Source organism: Rhinopithecus bieti, unplaced genomic scaffold (assembly GCF_001698545.2).
Source record: "Rhinopithecus bieti isolate Rb0 unplaced genomic scaffold, ASM169854v2 scaffold_56246, whole genome shotgun sequence".
Classification (NCBI taxonomy): Eukaryota; Metazoa; Chordata; class Mammalia; order Primates; family Cercopithecidae; genus Rhinopithecus; species Rhinopithecus bieti.
This window is the reverse complement of record NW_016821943.1, coordinates 823,779-841,679: the sequence shown is the minus strand read 5'-3', so window position 1 is coordinate 841,679 and position 17,901 is coordinate 823,779. Positions and strand designations below refer to the sequence as shown.

Sequence of the window (17,901 nt, the reverse complement as noted above, 5' to 3'; positions counted from 1 at the left end):
CCCGCTCCCCGCGGGGGCGCCCCCTCCCCCAGCTCGGGCTGCCCTGGCCGGCGGAGGCTCCGTGTGCGGCCAGGGTGGCGGTTCCTGGGAGGCCAGCGGGGTCCTTCTCCCCAGGTGGCGGCGGGGCAGGGGTCTGGGCGCAGGCCGGGCGGCGGGGTCCCCGCAGCACCTTCACCTGCCGCGCGGGGCCCGCACCCGTCTACGTGTTCGGGGTGGAGAAAGCTGCTCTCCTTGGGCCTGGAGTGCAACTTGGACATGCCCCAGGGTCGTGGATGAAAAATACATTACGGAAAAATACCGAATTTGGATGAAAGGCTGGGAGGCCGAGGGGGTTGCTGTCCCTTTAAGCCTGTCCCCGCCCGCGGGCCCTCGTGGCCTGTGGGAGGGCCGTGCTGAGGTGGCATCTGCGAAAGTTCCTCCATGCAGGATGGGTGCCGACTTCCAGAACTTGGTGAGAAGTGCGGAGCCTGCCTTCTGCTCGCCACTCGCCTGTGGCCTCTCCTAGATTTCGATCTTGTGATCTTTGAGTGGATCAGGATTTTATTTTCCCATTCTGAACTTTGGTTTGTGGTCTTGAGCAATTTTACTTTTGGAAGATAAGTCTGGATTTCAGCCGGAGGTTTTTTGATGCCCTCCATACCCGGTCCTGTCTAGTGCTTTAAAGCATTTGCGGGTCTCATTAACTGAGGCTGAAATGAAATTCTTCCTGGAGTATTACTGATAATTATCTTTGAAGACTGTTGCCCATTGACTATGTAGTTGGCAAAACTTATCACAAGGGAATCAACTAAATTACTTCCGCGTTTAAAAGCAAAAAAGTAGAACCCTTCATGTGAAGCCTTTTCTGTTGCTGTGAGAAACCTGTTAAACTTGTGCTAAACTTGTAAGCACCAGGTTTCCCACGTAACACACAGCTCTGTCATGACTCCACGTTTTGCTCTACACCTATTAGGGCGGAAAGGGGTCTTGCTTCCTGCCCTTCTTCGTTTAGTGCTAGTTCTGTTTGCTGAAAGGTAAATTCTGAGATGTGACTTTTTTTTGCTGTGAACATTTACACTCTGGGAAACAAAATTAAAAGTCCAGGTTCAGGATAGTTTGAAGTTTACATTTGGTGGACCTGGACAGTGGTTGATCCGAGCTTCCTATGGGAAAAGTAGTTGAGAGAGGCAGAATCACAAAGGGACTGGGGCCATGTGGGAGGGACTGAAGGAGACGGGAGACAGGGCTCTCCTACCAGAAGGAGCCTTGGAGGAGAGTGGACTTGTTCTCCATGGCCAGAAAGGGGAAAGAAGTTGTAGATTTTGTCATAATGAGGTGGAACGTTTACAGCCATGCAGGGGTGACCCGGGCCCTGAGAAGGCCATGAATTTCCTGTCTCTGGTGGTATTAAGAAATTGGATTAGAGTAATATCTGAGGTTCTTTTCAATCCTGATTTGAGCAGTATTGTTAGATCCAGTGAGAATCTGAGATACCAGATATTTAACCTCTGTTCTTTGGTAACTAGGCCTGCCCAAGGTACCCTGGGAACTTCAGATAGCAAGTGGAGTTGCTGGGTGGAGAGCACACTCATCCTGGCGCTGTCTTGGGGTTGCTGGAAGATCCACCTGGAACAGGATTAAACCCTCATGGGTGTTGTCTGTGAAGGCAGGAGCCGGTATCAGGGCATAGCAGTGCGGGGTGGACATGGAGCTGTAGGGGCAGCTTCTTAGGTGCTGCTTTGTTGAACCGGAGGCAGGTGGACCCCTGGGCTGCACCTCACTGAATTGGGAGCACAGAAGGAGAAAGAGACGGACTTTTAAGAAAATCTCACCCAGAATTTCAGGTGGGGACAGGGTCTGCATTTACATGTGGGTCATCAAATGCTTGCTTAGAACACATTCTTCAAAAACAGGGTTTTGAGTTGTTTAGATGATACCAGAACCCTAAATGTTAAATGTGTCTCTAGTTGTGAACCATTCGTTAGGAGCTCTGACAAACTGCCGTTTGGAATCTGGAGGCTAGGGACCCAGTATCGCCCGTCAAACCAGTCTGGAGTTTTCCGGAGGTCTACCTTCTGCCTTACCTGGCTGCCTGAGGGTCTGTGCTCGCCTGAGGAACACGAGAGGCTCTGCTCCAGGGTCTCCCTCAGACACAGGAGTAGGTTCCCTTATGTTGAGACTCCTTTCAGTATAGGGTCCGGCTGGACTTGGCTTCTGAAGGGTGTGTGCATGGTCTCAGAAGAGACTGACACTAGGTACACAGTGGGGATTGGCTCCTCACAGCTCTGTGCTGGAGACTCGGTGTGAGCTGACATGGACGGAACTGCATTTTGCAGACTTCTAGTGTGGCTGTCACTGGGGCACTGGAGACTTGCCCAGAACCTGGCTTGATAAGGGGGTGGGTGTCTGGATTTAAGAAGTGACATTGGAGCCCGGGACAACCTTGAATGAGAGACCATGCCAGGTGGATAGTCAGCAAGCAAGAGTGGGAGGGCGGAGGGTGGATGCAGGAGACCAGAGGCAAGTGTCATTGGATACCTGTTGGGGCACCTTAGCCTAGAGTGCCCTGCCCTATTTTGCTCCCAGACTGGCCAGACACTTGGAATCTCAAGGAGCGCTTGCCAAGTTGTGAATGTGCTACTGTGACACTTTGGAGAAATTTTCTTACTTTAATCTTTAAGACTTGCAAACTAGAATTTTTTGGTGATGTTTTTAAATGGAATACTCTTGATCAGTTTGTCCCACCTTTCCCCTTCAGTCTTGGGGTACATCTGTGTGTCTGGTGCATCTGGGGCCCCATAGTGTCTCTGGTTAGTGGCAGGTTCCCTGTGTGGCTCAAGCCCTGTGTTTAGAGTTTTTTAAAAACTCATAACCAAGATTAGAATCCGGAAATACCACCAGCCCACATCCTCTGCTGGAAGGGCGAGACCCTTTTAATCCAGTCTACTGGATGCACCCCCGTTGCCATGAACCGCCTTCTCAGCTCCGGACCCATGTGTCTTATGGGCAGGACTGTTGTCAGGGTATTAGTAGTATTCTCCAGTTGAGTGGGGCGTTCCTGTTACTGTCATTGCTTTTCCCATTTTAGACACATGCCTCACTCCTGTCAGCAGTTCCACCTTTTCATGGTTGAGGAGCACATGTGGTCACCAGCCTCCCCTCTCCAGAGTCCCCTAAGGCGAGGTGACTCACCCTCCTACTTCACAGAGTTCTTGGTCCTCCCCAGACAGCCTTTGAAGGTTCCTTTCAATCCTGCGATTTTATGACCTGGTTTCTAAATCCCCAGTGGATTAGAAAGGACTGAAGGACTTTTACAGGATAACAGCAGGAAGAACAAAGTAACTGCAAAATATACAGAGAATTCTTGAAGACAGTAGTTCTTGGTCGCCATAAGCACTGCAGAGCCCCTGAGGTCCACGTTGTGTTGTAGGTCAGAGCCCAGCACAACAGCCCTTCTTCTGGTTCAGTCGTCTAGTGGTTATGTTGGGTACAGGAAAGGTGATCCAACCATGCAAGAGAACACCAATAGTTTTGTGAGGATTTTACTTCAAAATGGTTAAGTTTAGAAGTTTGGCACTTAAAGGATCACTCCCTCAGGTCCCTGGAATAGTTGTCCTCTGCAAGTTGGAGCTGGTTCAGGTTTTATTGTAATATGTTTTGTTTCAAGCTAATGCTTTTTTTTTCTTCCGAGAAACTTGCCTGAATATTGGTGTTAGTAACCAAAACATAAGTAATATCTTGACCTTTTCTGATTGGGAGGTAAAAAGATCTGGGTTGTAAAATGTAGATAAGTAACTTTTCTCTGGTTTCCTCTCTCTTCTCTCCCACTTCCTATCCCATACCAGCAAAAGCTGGCAGGCTGACAGAGGCGGCCTCAGGACGGACTTTCTGGCTACCGACCGTTTTGCTGGTAAGTTTGCTGTCTGAAGACTTCCTGTCCCTGGGCTGTGTGTGGGACCTGGGAGCACAGGGATGCGTATTTTCTTAGTCCTGTGTGTATCTTCTTTCTTTATATTGCACCTTCAAGTTTCTCGTGGTTCGTCAGAGATGTCTCCATAGCTTCACCTCCCAGCAGGAGCCATCTATAGACATGTGCCCCTTAGATGTGTCATCTGGCTTCCATCTGTTTTTAATCTTTTATTTCTTAAGTGTGAATTATGTTTATTCAGTATTATCTGAATTGGGGTCTTGCTTCTCTTTAGGATTGCAGGCCTTTTCTTGAACTTGGGGAGAGGTCTTAATTATGTTATAAAAATTAGGCAAAATTCAGTCCTTATTACTTGGCCTTGTTGTGCCAGTAAGTGATGCTTAATTGTGTAAAGAAAATGGGTCTTACTCACCGTAGTAGTTGGGAGCTCACCTGGAATTGGGGAGAGGGAGGGAGAGGAAGCTAACACTCCTACCTCAGAATGCTGAATGTACCCCAGTTTTCAAATAAGGGAGCTGTGGCTTTCAGAGCCCATATCCTACTGAGCACTGTGGCTGTGTTAATCTGAGAAACTCTGTGCCCTTGGGCCAGGTTCCCTCTGCTGCGTGAGTGAGTGCTGTGCCAGTGCTGTCCCACACCTGGGAAACAGAATGGAGGAGAATAACCAGTCTGTGGATCAAGGGCATTTAGCGCCATTTGTGGGTCTGTTACTGTTGCTAAAAAGCACTGAGGCTGCTTTTTTCTGTCACGCAGCTACCACTTATAACCACCTGGTTAAGTTGAGATTTGGAGGTGGTTTAGTTTGGGGCCTGGATGCACCTCACCGAGAGAGACTGGCTGACTTTTTGTAGCAACTGTCATGATGCATTTTGTAAGCATGAAGAGGTGTGGTGAGCAAACCGACAGAGTAACCAGGGCCGCTGTTAGGAGGGTGATCCTGCTATTGATCTGTGCCTGGAGCCTGGGTCAGGCAGGTGGCAGGTTCCATGATCCCCCCACCCCTGCAGTTGGGGTGGTGCAGACTGTGTCTCTGTGGTTCCTGGGGTGGAGAAATGGGTGCAGACTGCCCTTAAGTGGAGAATGAGCTCCTCCATTACAGGCGACTTTTGAGGGAACAGTTAACCAGCTGTATTTCTTCAACTTTCTTAAAACGTGAGTTTTTTTTTTTTTTTTTTTTTAAGCTGATTAGCTCTCATTAGTTAATTTTATGTGTGACCCAAGATAATTCTTGCATTGTGGCCCAGGGAAGACAAAAGATTGGCCACCTCTGTTCTAGGACCTCCTTTACTTGGATTTTTCCCCCCTTTTTATCACTTGGTGAGAGTTTGGATATCAGTGTACATCAGAGGTTGTGAGGAAAATGAAAAGGTATAGTTTGCTGGTAAAAAAGAGAATAAAATGTTTGCAGAAACTCTGAAGTTAACAATCTCGTAGATAACTGAGGGCTGTACTTCGACTTCTGATTTCTTCTTCTTTGCTTTAGTGCTTTTCCGGGATTGTGTGTAGGTGTGAGATCAACCATGAGTTCCGTGGCGGTTCTGACCCAAGAGAGTTTTGCTGAACACCGAAGTGGGCTGGTTCCGCAACAAATCAAAGGTGACAGCCCTTTTATGTGCTCTTCCTGGCAATGTCTAAGGCATTGCTCCCTCTAAAGCCTTTACCAAATCCCATGCCTTTTCTAGAAGTACCTTTTGGCCCCGTGAGTGATTGTAGGGCAGGGAGGACCCACCATCTTGTGCACTGTTTTCGCATTGCCCTGTGTGCAGGAGCAATTGGCCGGGCATGAGGAAATGAATCAAATACAGTGAGATTTAAAATGTGGACATCTTTCTGGAAAACCAGCGAATTTGACCATTGGTAATTAATGCAGTTCTTTTCAAAACTGCTTTTTCCTAATTGCAGTGAACTAAAATCTGGGCTGTGAAGCATCCCAGAGCATTGGTTAAGCCTGCCTTGAGAATGAAGGCTGGACCCTGGCTTCGGAGTTCTCGAACGCCACTGGCTGGGATTAAGAGCAGCACTGTACAGTAGAATAGACTACAAGCCACGTGTACAGTTTTTAGGGTTCTCTAGTACTTACTAAAAGGGAACAGGTGAAATTAATTTTGATATTTTACCGCAGTATGTCTAATACGTTGTCGCTTCAGCCTATCTAATGTTAAAAAAAGGAAAAACCATTGATATTTGAGATTATTTCTCTCAAAGTCTGATGTGTGTTTACAACGGCGGGACGTGTCCTTCCATTTGAATACCAGGTTTTCATCCAAAATCCTTGCTCTGTGTTTAGATGTTATAAAATCTTCATTTGAAAGAGCAGGTTGTTCCAAACACGCTTAAAAGTTTTCCAGTAACTAAATTGCGTGTTATTAAAATTAACTAAAATATAAAATTCCCTTTTCCTTAATCACACTAGCCACATTTCACAAGCTCATTTCTAGTGGCTGCTGTGTTGGGTGTTGGAACCCCAGAGCTGCTTTGTTCTGGGGGCTTGGGATCTTCCTACCGGAGCCAGCTTCCCTGGGAAGTCTGTGTCTCCCTTTCTAGAGCGGGAGGACAGCGCTGAAAGAATGCACCCGCCTGTCATGTCAGCGCTGTCGGGTAGGAGCGTGCAGCTTGGAAGGTGACGGGCCTGGACTCGGGCATGAGCCTGTCTGATTCCAGAGGTCATCCCCCTGTCCTCTGTCACATCCATTAATGGTGTATTTCATTGGGCCTTGGTATTGCCAAGACACCGTGCTCAGCCCTGGGGATTTGGGGTTATCCAAAACAGTCACACCCTTGATTTCATGGAGATTGTGGCCAATGGCACAAAAACATGAACAAATAGGGCACTATGGAAGATGGAAGTGATAATCAGGGAACCTGATTTCCACAAGCCTTGCTGTCCTCTGCCTTGGGCAGGGACAATTCCCACGGCAGCCTTTTTTCTTTTCTTTTTTTTCTTTGAGACGGAGTTTTGCTCTTGTTGCCCAGGCTAGAATGCAGTGGTGCGATCTAGGCTCACTGCAACCTCTGCCTCCTGGGTTCAAGCGATTCTCCTGCCTCAGCCTCCTGAGTAGCTGGGATTACAGGCATATGCCACCATGCCCGGCTAATTTGTATTATTAGTAGAGACAGGGTTTCTCCATGTTGGTCAGGCTGATCTCGAACTCCTGACCTCAGGTGATCTGCCCACCTCAGCCTCCCAAAGTACTGGGATTACAGGTGTGAGCCACCGTGCCTGGCCTCCACGGCAATCATTTTTAACCTTGTATGTTACAGTGGAAAATCAGAGTTTGCTTCAAAGGCAGTTCTCACAGGTGGTGCTGGGTAGGAGGACCATTGTTTTGCAAATGTAAGTGTCTGCTTTGTGTCTGGCATTGTCGTAGTTGTGATTTTTTAAAGTATGTTATTAGACTCTAGAGGACTTAAAAATTGACCTAGCAAGGCTTGCTTTCACGGGGCTCACCCGGTTAGGGGAGTGGGGCTCACTGTATCTGAGCTGATGTTTATTGGGGAGGCCATGTGGATTGGGGGTAGGTTCACTGTTCCAGTCTCTGACCTCCTTGAGCTCTCACACTCAGGGTGCTGGGCCTGGTGACCTCCTGGGGCCTTTTCACTATGAATTAGAAGAGAGGGGTGGAGGGAGTTGTCCCTGGAGCATTTGGTGTTTCTTGTTTGTTTTGTCTGTTTTTAAGCACTAAAACCCTTAAAAGTGTTTTTCATGTAATGCTAAAACTAGTGCTTCCTCTTAATCTGTGTTGGCTGGCCCAGTTGCCACTCTAAATTCAGAAGAGGAAAGCGACCCTCCAACCTACAAGGATGCCTTCCCTCCACTTCCTGAGAAAGCTGCTTGCCTGGAAAGTGCCCAGGAACCTGCTGGAGCCTGGGGAAACAAGATCCGGCCCATCAAGGCTTCTGTCATCACTCAGGTAGAAACACCATTCTTTCTTTCTTTTAAAAATTTTATCATGCAACATGTCCATGTAAATGTTTTAATTTTTTTTGTTTTGTTTTGTTTTTGAGACAGAGTCTTGCTCTGTCACCCAGGCTGGAGTGCAGTGGCGCGATCTCGGCTCACTGCAAGCTCCGCCTCCCAGGTTCACGCCGTTCTCCTGCCTCAACCTCCCAAGTAGCTGGGACTACAGGCATGAGCCCGCCACGACACCCGGCTAATTTTTGTATTTTTAGTAGAGACGGGGTTTCACCGTGTTAACCAGAGTGGTCTCGATCTCCTGACCTCATGATCCGCCCTCTTCAGCCTCCCAAAGTGCTGGGATTACAGGCATGAGCCACCGCACCCAGCCAATTTTTAAATTTTTTTTTTTTTTGAGACGGAGTCTTGCTCTGCCGCCCAGGCTGGAGTGCAGTGGCCGGATCTCAGCTCACTGCAAGCTCCGCCTCCCAGGTTCACGCCATTCTCCTGCCTTAGCCTCCCGAGTAGCTGGGACTACAGGTGCCCGCCACCTCGCCCGGCTAATTTTTTTGTATTTTTTAGTAGAGACGGGGTTTCACTGTGTTAGCCAGGATGGTCTCGATCTCCTGACCTTGTGATCCGCCTGTCTCGGCCTCCCAAAGTGCTGGGATTACAGGCTTGAGCCACCGCGCCCGGCCAATTTTTAAAATTTTTAAAAATTAGTTGCTGTGCTTTCTTAACCTATCCTTCCAAGCATAGAGTTTCTGAACATTCAAGATTGAGAATGCTTTGAGTAGCTAAAGGGAGAAGGCCTTCACGTTAAATCATCCCCCACCCCAGAGATGTTTCTGTCGACCACTTGTCTCATGTCCACCCTGGATACTAGTACTCAGCAGGACTGGCACATGGTCGGTTTGCAGGCAGTGTTTGTCAGATGAGTGGGTCCTGTTTTCTGTTCTCTATTCATCGTCCCACTTTCTTGAAGCGGTTAACCAGTTTCCTGGTTTTCTTTGGCTTCACTAGCCCTTCTCTCTGCTACCTGAATTTGAGATGTTGGTGAGTTTCAAAACTTTTATATAAACTCATATCTTCTGGTCATGGTGGAAAATTATCATCTCTCTGCCAGCGTCGTCCCTGAAATTTAGGCTCATAAACAGCTGCATCCCAGTCCTTCCATTTTCACCTGTCTGCTATCTTGTTAGTGGTTTTGTTAAATGTACCGCTGTCTACTTGGTGACTGTGGTCTCAAACCAGGGTAGTTGATTCCTCCTGCTTCTACGTTGTCCCTCCTCAGTTCTTCTCCATAAAGCAATAGGAGGGACCCTGCGCCATCAAGCAGAATATGCCTCCTGCTGAAAGTCTGTATTGACTTTTACTACGGGGTGGGATGGGTGATCCTCTGAACTGTGCCCCTCTGGTGTGCTCATCAGGTGCCCCATCCACCTCCTCGGCTTTCCTGCCTATACACCCGTAGTTCCCTCACCTCTTAGCATGGATAGCTGCCTCATGCTTCAGGAAGGTGTTTCCTGGCCGTCCCCAGGCTCCACCTCCCACGTTCTCTTACACTCTCTTCCCCCTGTTGATTTCATCACAGCCCTTGCTAGCTGCCTCATTCATTTGTGCAGCCGATGTAGTTATCTCCTCCTTAGGATGCCAGCCTCTTGACCTTGGCGCTTTCTCCGTGTCTTTCAGCTGCTTTATCCCAGGGCTTCGAGCAGTGCCTGTGGGCAGGGTGGGGCTACTTTGTGAGTGGATGGTGATGAACACATGTTCTTTACTCCCTGTCTGTTGGCTTTCTTTTAATCTCTTAACCTTCCCTTTTTTCATCTTTTTTGAACAGGTGTTCCATGTACCCCTGGAGGAGAGAAAATATAAGGATATGAACCAATTTGGAGAAGGTGAACAAGCAAAAATCTGCCTTGAGATCATGCAGAGAACCGGTGCTCACTTGGAGCTGTCTTTGGCCAAAGACCAAGGCCTCTCCATCATGGTGTCAGGAAAGCTGGATGCTGTCATGAAAGCTCGGAAGGACATTGTTGCTAGACTGCAGACTCAGGTGGGTAGCCTGAGGCCTACTTCTCCCCAGTGACTGTGTACCGGTTCCATTACTCGGCTCCTGATGCTAGAACTTCACTGGACCCTTCTACGAATGGGACAGTTCAGTCTTTTGGAGGTGGGACAGCAACATTTAGAGTCCTCTGGCATTTTTAGTGGAAAAAACTCACTAAACTAATAATAGAACTGGGACACTTACCATTTTTGCTCTTTGAGTGAATGAACTTGAAAGTAATAATAATTTTTTTGTTTTAAGAGACAAAGTCTCACTTTGTTGTCCAGGCTTTTGTGCAGTGGCACTTCACAGGTGTGGTTACAGTACACTGTGGCCTCGAGCTCCTGGGCTCAGGCAGTCCTCCATCGAGCCTCCCAGTTAGCTGGGATTACAGGCACACCACCACATCTGGCCAAACTGAAAATTAGAAGCTTGTCCCAGAGTTTGAGACACTTAAAAGAAACTGGGCTTGCTGAGTGGTGAAGATGGTGGTCCCCATTGCTTTGCTGGTGTGTTCATTAACTACATGTTAATAGGCCCCAGATTTAGGAGATTACAAGTTCAAATTATATTTTAAGCCACTTTCCTAGTCTTTGGCAGTCCCAGTACTTGGACTTTATTGAAGAACATTTGTAATAAGCAAATCTCTGATGCATTTCTCCCTAACTGGCAGCACTTAAAGACCAAGAAAAATGTAAACAATCTTATTAAAATGTTGCATGACTGCTGTTGTACTGCATAGGCTTATTTAGGAATGGGGGTTCTTCCCATCTGCTGCTGAGTCTCCTTGATCTTGTGGGAGCTGGATCTGGAGCACAGTGGTTGGATGGTGGGGATCTGATGGGAGAGGGGCCGAGGGGTAGGAGCGCAGGGCGTAGCCAGGAGGCGAGGCAGGGGAGTGCCGTCTGATGCAGGTCCAGCTGTGCCACTTAACCACATGGGGGCATCGGGACCGTCCCCAACCCCAGCTGGCTTCATGGAGTTAGGAAGAACATTTGTAATAAGCAAATCTCTGATGCATTTCTCCCTAACTGGCAGCACTTAAAGACCAAGAAAAATGTAAACAATCTTATTAAAATGTTGCATGACTGCTGTTGTACTGCATAGGCTTATTTAGGAATGGGGGTTCTTCCCATCTGCTGCTGAGTCTCCTTGATCTTGTGGGAGCTGGATCTGGAGTGTTAGGAAGGTGAAAGTGTTGCTCGTAATTGTCCAGCATTGTAGCCAGTGCATAATAGGCTCTGAAAGTTTTGCTGGTGTCTGCCAGTCAGTGGATATTTGAGCCTCTGTTTTGTAATGAACACTGCAGGGGAAAGGGCCACTTCACTGAATATATGGATCAGAATGAAGACATTCACCCCTGACACTCTCTCCTATTCCTCGATTATCATAAAACAAATCCCAGATACATTATTGTGCCTTACTAAAGAGATTCCCATGTTTTTATGTATACATATGTATAGTCATTCTGCTCTTAACTCATGTAATCATACTGATAGTGGTTTCTTAATATTATACCTGTGTTTAACCCAGTCTGTGTTGGACTTTCCTCACCATCTCAAAGATGTTTCTTCCAGTTGGTCTGTTCAAGTCGTTGTCCAAACAAGGTCCCAGTGTTGTATTTGATTATAGAGTCCTAAGTCTCTTCTCATTCTTTAACGTGCTTACTCCCTCCTACCACCCCCCACCCTTTTTTTTTTTTTGAGACAGGATCTCACTTTGTTGCCCGGGCTGGAGTGCAGTGGTGCAGACACAGCTCACAGCAGCCTTGACCTCCTGGGCTCAAGTGATCCTCCTGACTCAGCTCTTCAAGTAGTTGAGACTGCAGGCATGCACCATCAGGCCTGGCTTTTTTTTTTTTTTTTTTTTTTTTTTTTTTTTTTTTTTTTTGGCAGGTACGAGTTTTCACCATGTTGCCCAGGCTGGTCTCAAACCCCTAGGCTCAAATGATCCACCCACTTCAGCCTCCCAAAGTGTTGGAATTACAGGCGTGAGCCACCATGCCCAGCCAGTCCTCCCTTTTTTTAATACCATTGATGATTGGGGACTGTGGGTGTTTGGTTTGTTCTGCTAGTCACTGATTTTTTTTGGCGAACTGGTATTAGATCTCTAGGGGCTTGGTTACTTCCACAGTCAGCTTGTTTGGCAAGAAAACCCTGTAGGTGGTGCTTAGTCTGTGCTGTGATAGCTGGTTGTTCTGCTTGTACTGATTTTGAGATTGATCAGTAGGCTCGGGTCTGGGTCTTCCCTTGTAAAGTTCCCTATCAGTGGTTTGTGTAATCGTTTTACTGTCAATTGGTGGTTACTGCCCAGATTCGTTAAGGGTTGCAAATTATGCTTTTCTAATTCTCTCCCTGCTCATACATTAGTTGATAATTCTTGTAAAGGTTTTTTCTTTATCAGCAGTTGAGTGGGAAGTGCCAGATAAATAATTGATTCTTTGGCACTCCAGCGACTGCAGTGTTGATCAGTGACTCTTTTAGTGTCATCATGAACTCAGGCACTGTCCGCCATTCTTCATGCTGGAGATGCTTCATCTTTGGCCAGTGGGTCCCCTCCTTTCAGTTTTGTTCCCTGCAGCTTTCTGTCATGACCCATTAATATCAGTCACTTCTGGCCAGGCGTGGTGGCTCATGCCTATAATCCCCAGCACTTTGGGAGGCCGAGGCGGGCAGATCACCTCAGGTCAGGAGTTCGAGACCAGCCTGGCCAATATGGCGAAACCCCATCTCTACTAAAAATACAAAAAAAAAATTAGCCAGGCATGGTGGTGCACGCCTGTAATCCCAGCTACTTAGGAGACTGAGGCAGGAGAATCACTTGAACCCGGGAGGCAGAGGTTGCAGTGAGCGGAGATCGCGCCACTGCATTCCAGCCTGGGCGACTGAACAAGACTCTGCCTCAAAAATAAATAAATAAATAACTTCTTAATTTCTAACACAGAAAGATGCCTCAGGCTAATCTTACATATTTCCTTCCACAGACCTTGAGTCGGCTATTTCTCTATGAACTCTGAACCTTTTGAGTAGGAAATTGCAGCTGGAAACTCCAGTCTCCATAGGTGGACATGGCGACTAGGTTGTCAAGAGCTTCTAGGCTTTTTCAGAAGACAGAGCTAGGAAAATTGTGCTTTTAAGAAAGGAAAATCAGGCGGTGGCTCTCACACCTGTAATCCTAGCACTTTGGGAGGCTGAGGTGAGCAGATTGCATGAGCCCGGGAATCTGAGACCAGCCTGGGCAACATGGCCAGACCCCATCTCTACAAAAAATAGCTGGGCGTGGTGGCGCTCCCCTGTAATCCCAGCTACTTAGAAGTCTGAGGAGAAAGGATTGTTTGAGCCTGGGAGGTGGAGGCTTCTGTGAGCAGTGTGTGTACCACCGCAGCCCAGCTTGGGTGATAGAGTGAGAGTAAACAAGCAAGTTTATATTTTCTTCTGTTGCTTTTAAATGTGTTCTTACATTTCAGTTTCTGATCTGTTTGGAATTTATTGCAAATAGGGTTGAGGCACTGATCAAGTTTCACCTTTTTCCATATGGCTTTCGAGTTGTCAGCACTATTTTTTTGTTGTTGTTTTGTTTTAACACAGGGTCTCAGCCTGCCACATAAGCTGAAGTGCGTGATCACGGCTCACCAGAGCCTCCACCTCCTAGGCTCAGGCAGTCCTCCTACCTCCGCCACCCCAGTATCTGGGACCACAGGCACATGTCACCATGGCCAGCTAATTTTTTTTTTTTTTTTTTTTTTTTTTTTTTTTTTACAAAGGGCCCCCCTGTGTCCCCCCACCGGGGGGCCGGGGGGCAAATCTCCGCCTCCCAGGTTCACGCCATTGTCTTGCCTCAGCCTCCCGAGTAGCTGGGACTACAGGCACCTGCCACCACGCCCAGCTAATTTTTGTATTTTTAGTAGAGACGGACTTTCACCATGTTAACCAGGATGGTCTTGATCTCTTGACCTCATGATCCGCCCTCCTCAGCCTCCCAAAGTGCTGGGATTACAGGCATGAGCCACTGTGCCTGGCCTCGGCCAGCTAATTTTTAAAATTTTTGTAGAAGTGAGGTCTTACCATGTTGTCCAGGCTGATCTTGGACTCCTAGGCTCAAACAGTCCTCTCACCTCAGCCTCCCGGAGTGCTGGGATTACAGGCGTGCCATCACTATCTTGAAAAGACATTTTGCTCCAGTGGGCTTGAGTGGCTGCTTTTATCATGTCCTAGTTGTTTATATTAACTTAGGTCTATTTCTGGGTTTTCAGTTCAGAGCAGCAGGTCTGTCTTTCCATATACTGAGATTTCCTATATTAATGATAATGATTTCGTGTTCAATGTCTAGGACCACTGTTAACACCTCTACCCTGCACTATTCTTTTTCAGGGTTTTCTGGTTTATTTTTGTTTGTTCTGTATTACAACCTTTATAATCAGCTGTTTGAAATTGTATGAATATTAACTGCCATCGACTTAAACCTTCTTGTAGCTCTTTTAAGGAGTGTTTTCTAAGTTCTAATGCACATACTTTGCCTTGTGTTGGGCTTTTTGTCTAGCTATTTTCTTGTCCTTTTTTTCTTTTGTCCTTTTTTCTATTAGAAACACATCTTTTGGCGCAGTGGCTCACACCTGCAATCCCAGCACTTTGGGAGGCCGAGGTGGGTGGATCACGAGGTCAGGAGTTCGAGACCATCCTGGCCAACATGGTGAAACCTTGTCTCTACTAAAAATATAAAAATTAGCCGGGCGTGGTGGCACACGCCTGTAGTCCCAGCTACTCGGGAGGCTGAGGCAGGAGAATCCCTTGAATCTGGGAGGCGGAGGTTACAGTGAGCCAAGATCACGCCATTGCACTCCAGCCTGGCGACAGAGCGAGACTCCGTCTCAAAAAAAAAAAAAAAAACGCATCTCTGTCATTACATCTTCCAAGTAGTTGTTGTTTGTGGAAGTTAATGTTGTTAACTTCTGGATTTCAGTCTTTTCTCCCTGCTATAAATAGAATTTAACCCAGCAGTTTTTTCAGGGTTTCTGGATATGCAGTCATGCTTCTTCCTGTCCAGCTTCTGTGGATGTTAACTGTTGCCTCCCTTTGTGGGTGTATATTCCAGTGGATGGTTAGTAGTGCAGATACACTTGAACTTACGCTAGGCTGGGAGTCAGGGCAATCTTCCCCAAGCATGTGATGTTTAAGCTCACACTGTTCTAATGATGGGTTGGGGCTGGTGGGCAAGAATAAGCAAAGATGGTGTTTCTGCCAGAATGTCTTGGAAAAATACGCTCCTTCAGATCCTACAAATATTCTGTTTTCCTTGATTCTTTTCTTGCTGTAGGCCTCAGCAACTGTTGCCATTCCCAAAGAACACCATCGCTTTGTTATTGGCAAAAATGGAGAGAAACTGCAAGACTTGGAGCTAAAAACTGCAACCAAAATCCAGATCCCACGCCCAGATGACCCCAGCAATCAGATCAAGATCACCGGCACCAAAGAGGGCATCGAGAAAGCTCGCCACGAAGTCTTACTCATCTCTGCCGAGCAGGTGAGGCGTGTGTGAGTGCCTCGTGCCCCTGCCTTCCTCCTTGTGCAGACCGCACTCCCTCATGGGTTGCCGTGTCCAGTGTGGAGGTAAAGGCATAAGGTGGTGGGGGGTAGAGGGCTTGACTCCAACCCTGAGAAGCCCTGTCTGTCCCCAGTTTGTTTTCAGAGGCCTGTTCTCATCAGGTCATCCCTTCCTTTCCAGGACAAACGTGCTGTGGAGAGGCTAGAAGTAGAAAAGGCATTCCACCCCTTCATCGCTGGGCCGTATAATAGACTGGTCGGCGAGATCATGCAAGAGACAGGGACACGCATCAACATCCCCCCACCCAGCGTGAACCGGACAGAGATTGTCTTCACTGGAGAGAAGGAGCAGTTGGCTCAGGCTGTGGCTCGCATCAAGAAGATTTATGAGGAGAAGGTACATGATTTAGAGGAGGCAAATCCCCATGTGCAGGAATAGAAGCTAGGATTTGGGTCTGGGGATTCAGTTAAGGCCTGGCTCAGCCCCTTATCTTTTTGTCCTTGATGAAGATGCTTATTGTCTCTACACTAGAGTGGCCCGTGTAAGATCGGTGCCCGCCCCTCCCTTGCTGTTGAGCATCTGCAGGCCAGTTGTCCTTGCCGTCCTGGGCCTCTGGCTGTGCTGACAGGCTGCCAGCTGGGCTGCCCCAGGTCAGACGCACAGCCCATACTCGTTCACGTCTTAGATTAAGCTGTTAGCTCCGCTTAGTGAACTTTGAGATCTGAAACAGGTTCCTTAATTGAGGGAAAGGATTGGGTGTTTTGCAGTGTTCAAGGACAAGGTTATCAGCCGGCGGGTGACTAGACTGGGGAAAATCCAGTCTTGAGCAGTGAAGTTGGTGGGGATTGGCTAGTCCTGATCACTGTTGTTCACTTCTTGGGATCAGCATCTGTAGTCTGGGCCACTTTGGCTTGCTTTCTGCAGCAGTGGCCGTGCCCACCTGCCGCTTCCCATACCTTTCCCTTTGACTGCCCCTTATGGTGCTCTTATTTAGAAAAAGAAGACTACAACCATCGCAGTGGAAGTGAAGAAATCCCAGCACAAGTATGTCATCGGGCCCAAGGGCAATTCATTGCAGGAGATCCTCGAGAGAACTGGAGTTTCCGTTGAGATCCCGCCCTCAGACAGCATCTCTGAGACTGTAATACTTCGAGGCGAACCTGAAAAGTTAGGTCAGGCGTTGACTGAAGTCTATGCCAAGGTAACTGCCTCTGAGCATGAAATGTGTCTCTTTTGAGTGGAGTCCGTGGGGCCTTCATGGATGAGCTCTCGATTTGTAAATCCTGGGGCCTGGACACAGTGCAGGTGCCTAGGTTTGGGGAGTGCGCGTCTCTGAGCCCCAGGTGAGCAGCCTGGCTTTCACTGACGTGACCTTGAGCTCTGCAAACCCATGGCTGTTTTCCCGTTTTCTTAGGCCAATAGCTTCACCGTCTCCTCTGTTGCCGCCCCTTCCTGGCTTCACCGTTTTATCATTGGCAAGAAAGGGCAGAACCTGGCCAAAATCACTCAGCAGATGCCAAAGGTAAGGACGCGTTTTTCACCTGTTGTATTGAATTTGTCTTGTTTTCTGTCTTTCTGTTTCTGACATTGCTTTGTTGACCTTTGTACTGTGGATGCCCTTGAAAACGGGTGTATTTTTCTGAATTAACTGGCCTGTTTGACATGGTCAACTTCCATGTTAGCTGAAGAACAGCAGAATAAATGTCTGTAGATGTCTGTACCATCCTTCTAGTCTTTAACCAGAGAGGATTGTGTGTTACTAGGTTTCATAAGTATCTTAGGAAACATGTCATTTAGTAATTATGGTGAAATAACTTCATAATCGTTTGAAGAGCAGAACTTGTATACAAATTGTATTAAGAGTGAATTTAAAGCTTTCTCAGTTTACCAAAGGAGATTGTAGCATCCAGAAAACATGAACAAGAAAGAAATACCAGAGAATCCAACCATCATATTTAATTCCTGTTTTGTTTAAAATGTGTTTCCAGTTAATGTTACAGTCCTTTTTAAAAATAATTTTTTTTTTATTTTATTCCTTCTGTTTAGTGACAAAGCCTCACTCTGTCACCCAAGCTGGGGTGCAGTGGCGTGATCATAGCTCACTGCAGCCTTGAACTCATGGCTCAAGTGATCCACTCGTCTCAGCGTCACAAGTAGCTGGCACTACAGGCGCGCACCACCATCCCAGGCTAGTTTTTGTGGAGGCAGGGTCTTGCTATGTTGCCCAGGCTGATCTCGAACTCTTGGGCTCAAGTAGTCCTCCTGCCTCAGCCTCTCCAAAAGTTGAGGTTATGGGTGTGAGTCACCATGCCCAGCCCTTTTCCTTCTTATAGCTTCATATAAGGACCAGTCTCCCTCCCTTAACTCCTGACCTGGAGGGTAATAAACCAGGAAGGCTGGCAGCCTTGTCTACGTCGAGCCAGTTCCTTTGCCACTTTGGTGCAGCTATACTAGTTTTAAAATTCCATCCGTGCCGTCTCATTCTTCATGCAACTGAAGAGGACCAGG

General features: G+C 47.5%; 1 protein-coding gene across 4 annotated transcripts in view; it reads left to right on the top strand.

Annotated features, from left to right (window-relative positions):
• HDLBP (high density lipoprotein binding protein) overlaps positions 1-17,901 on the top strand; it is an 87,504-nt gene that overhangs the window by 43,780 nt on the left and 25,823 nt on the right. For 2 of the 4 annotated variants that reach the window (XM_017860657.1, XM_017860658.1), the window contains exons 2-9: positions 3,825-3,889; positions 5,391-5,503; positions 7,661-7,818; positions 9,643-9,858; positions 15,166-15,372; positions 15,574-15,789; positions 16,388-16,594; positions 16,808-16,915. In XM_017860657.1, coding sequence (XP_017716146.1) covers positions 5,428-5,503; positions 7,661-7,818; positions 9,643-9,858; positions 15,166-15,372; positions 15,574-15,789; positions 16,388-16,594; positions 16,808-16,915 — 1,188 coding nt within the window. In that variant the 5' untranslated portion in view covers positions 3,825-3,889; positions 5,391-5,427. Of the gene's footprint in view, positions 1-401; positions 452-3,824; positions 3,890-5,390; positions 5,504-7,183; positions 7,242-7,660; positions 7,819-9,642; positions 9,859-15,165; positions 15,373-15,573; positions 15,790-16,387; positions 16,595-16,807; positions 16,916-17,901 lie in introns of those variants that run through there. The other 2 variants (XM_017860659.1, XM_017860660.1) reach the window with 2 other exon arrangements.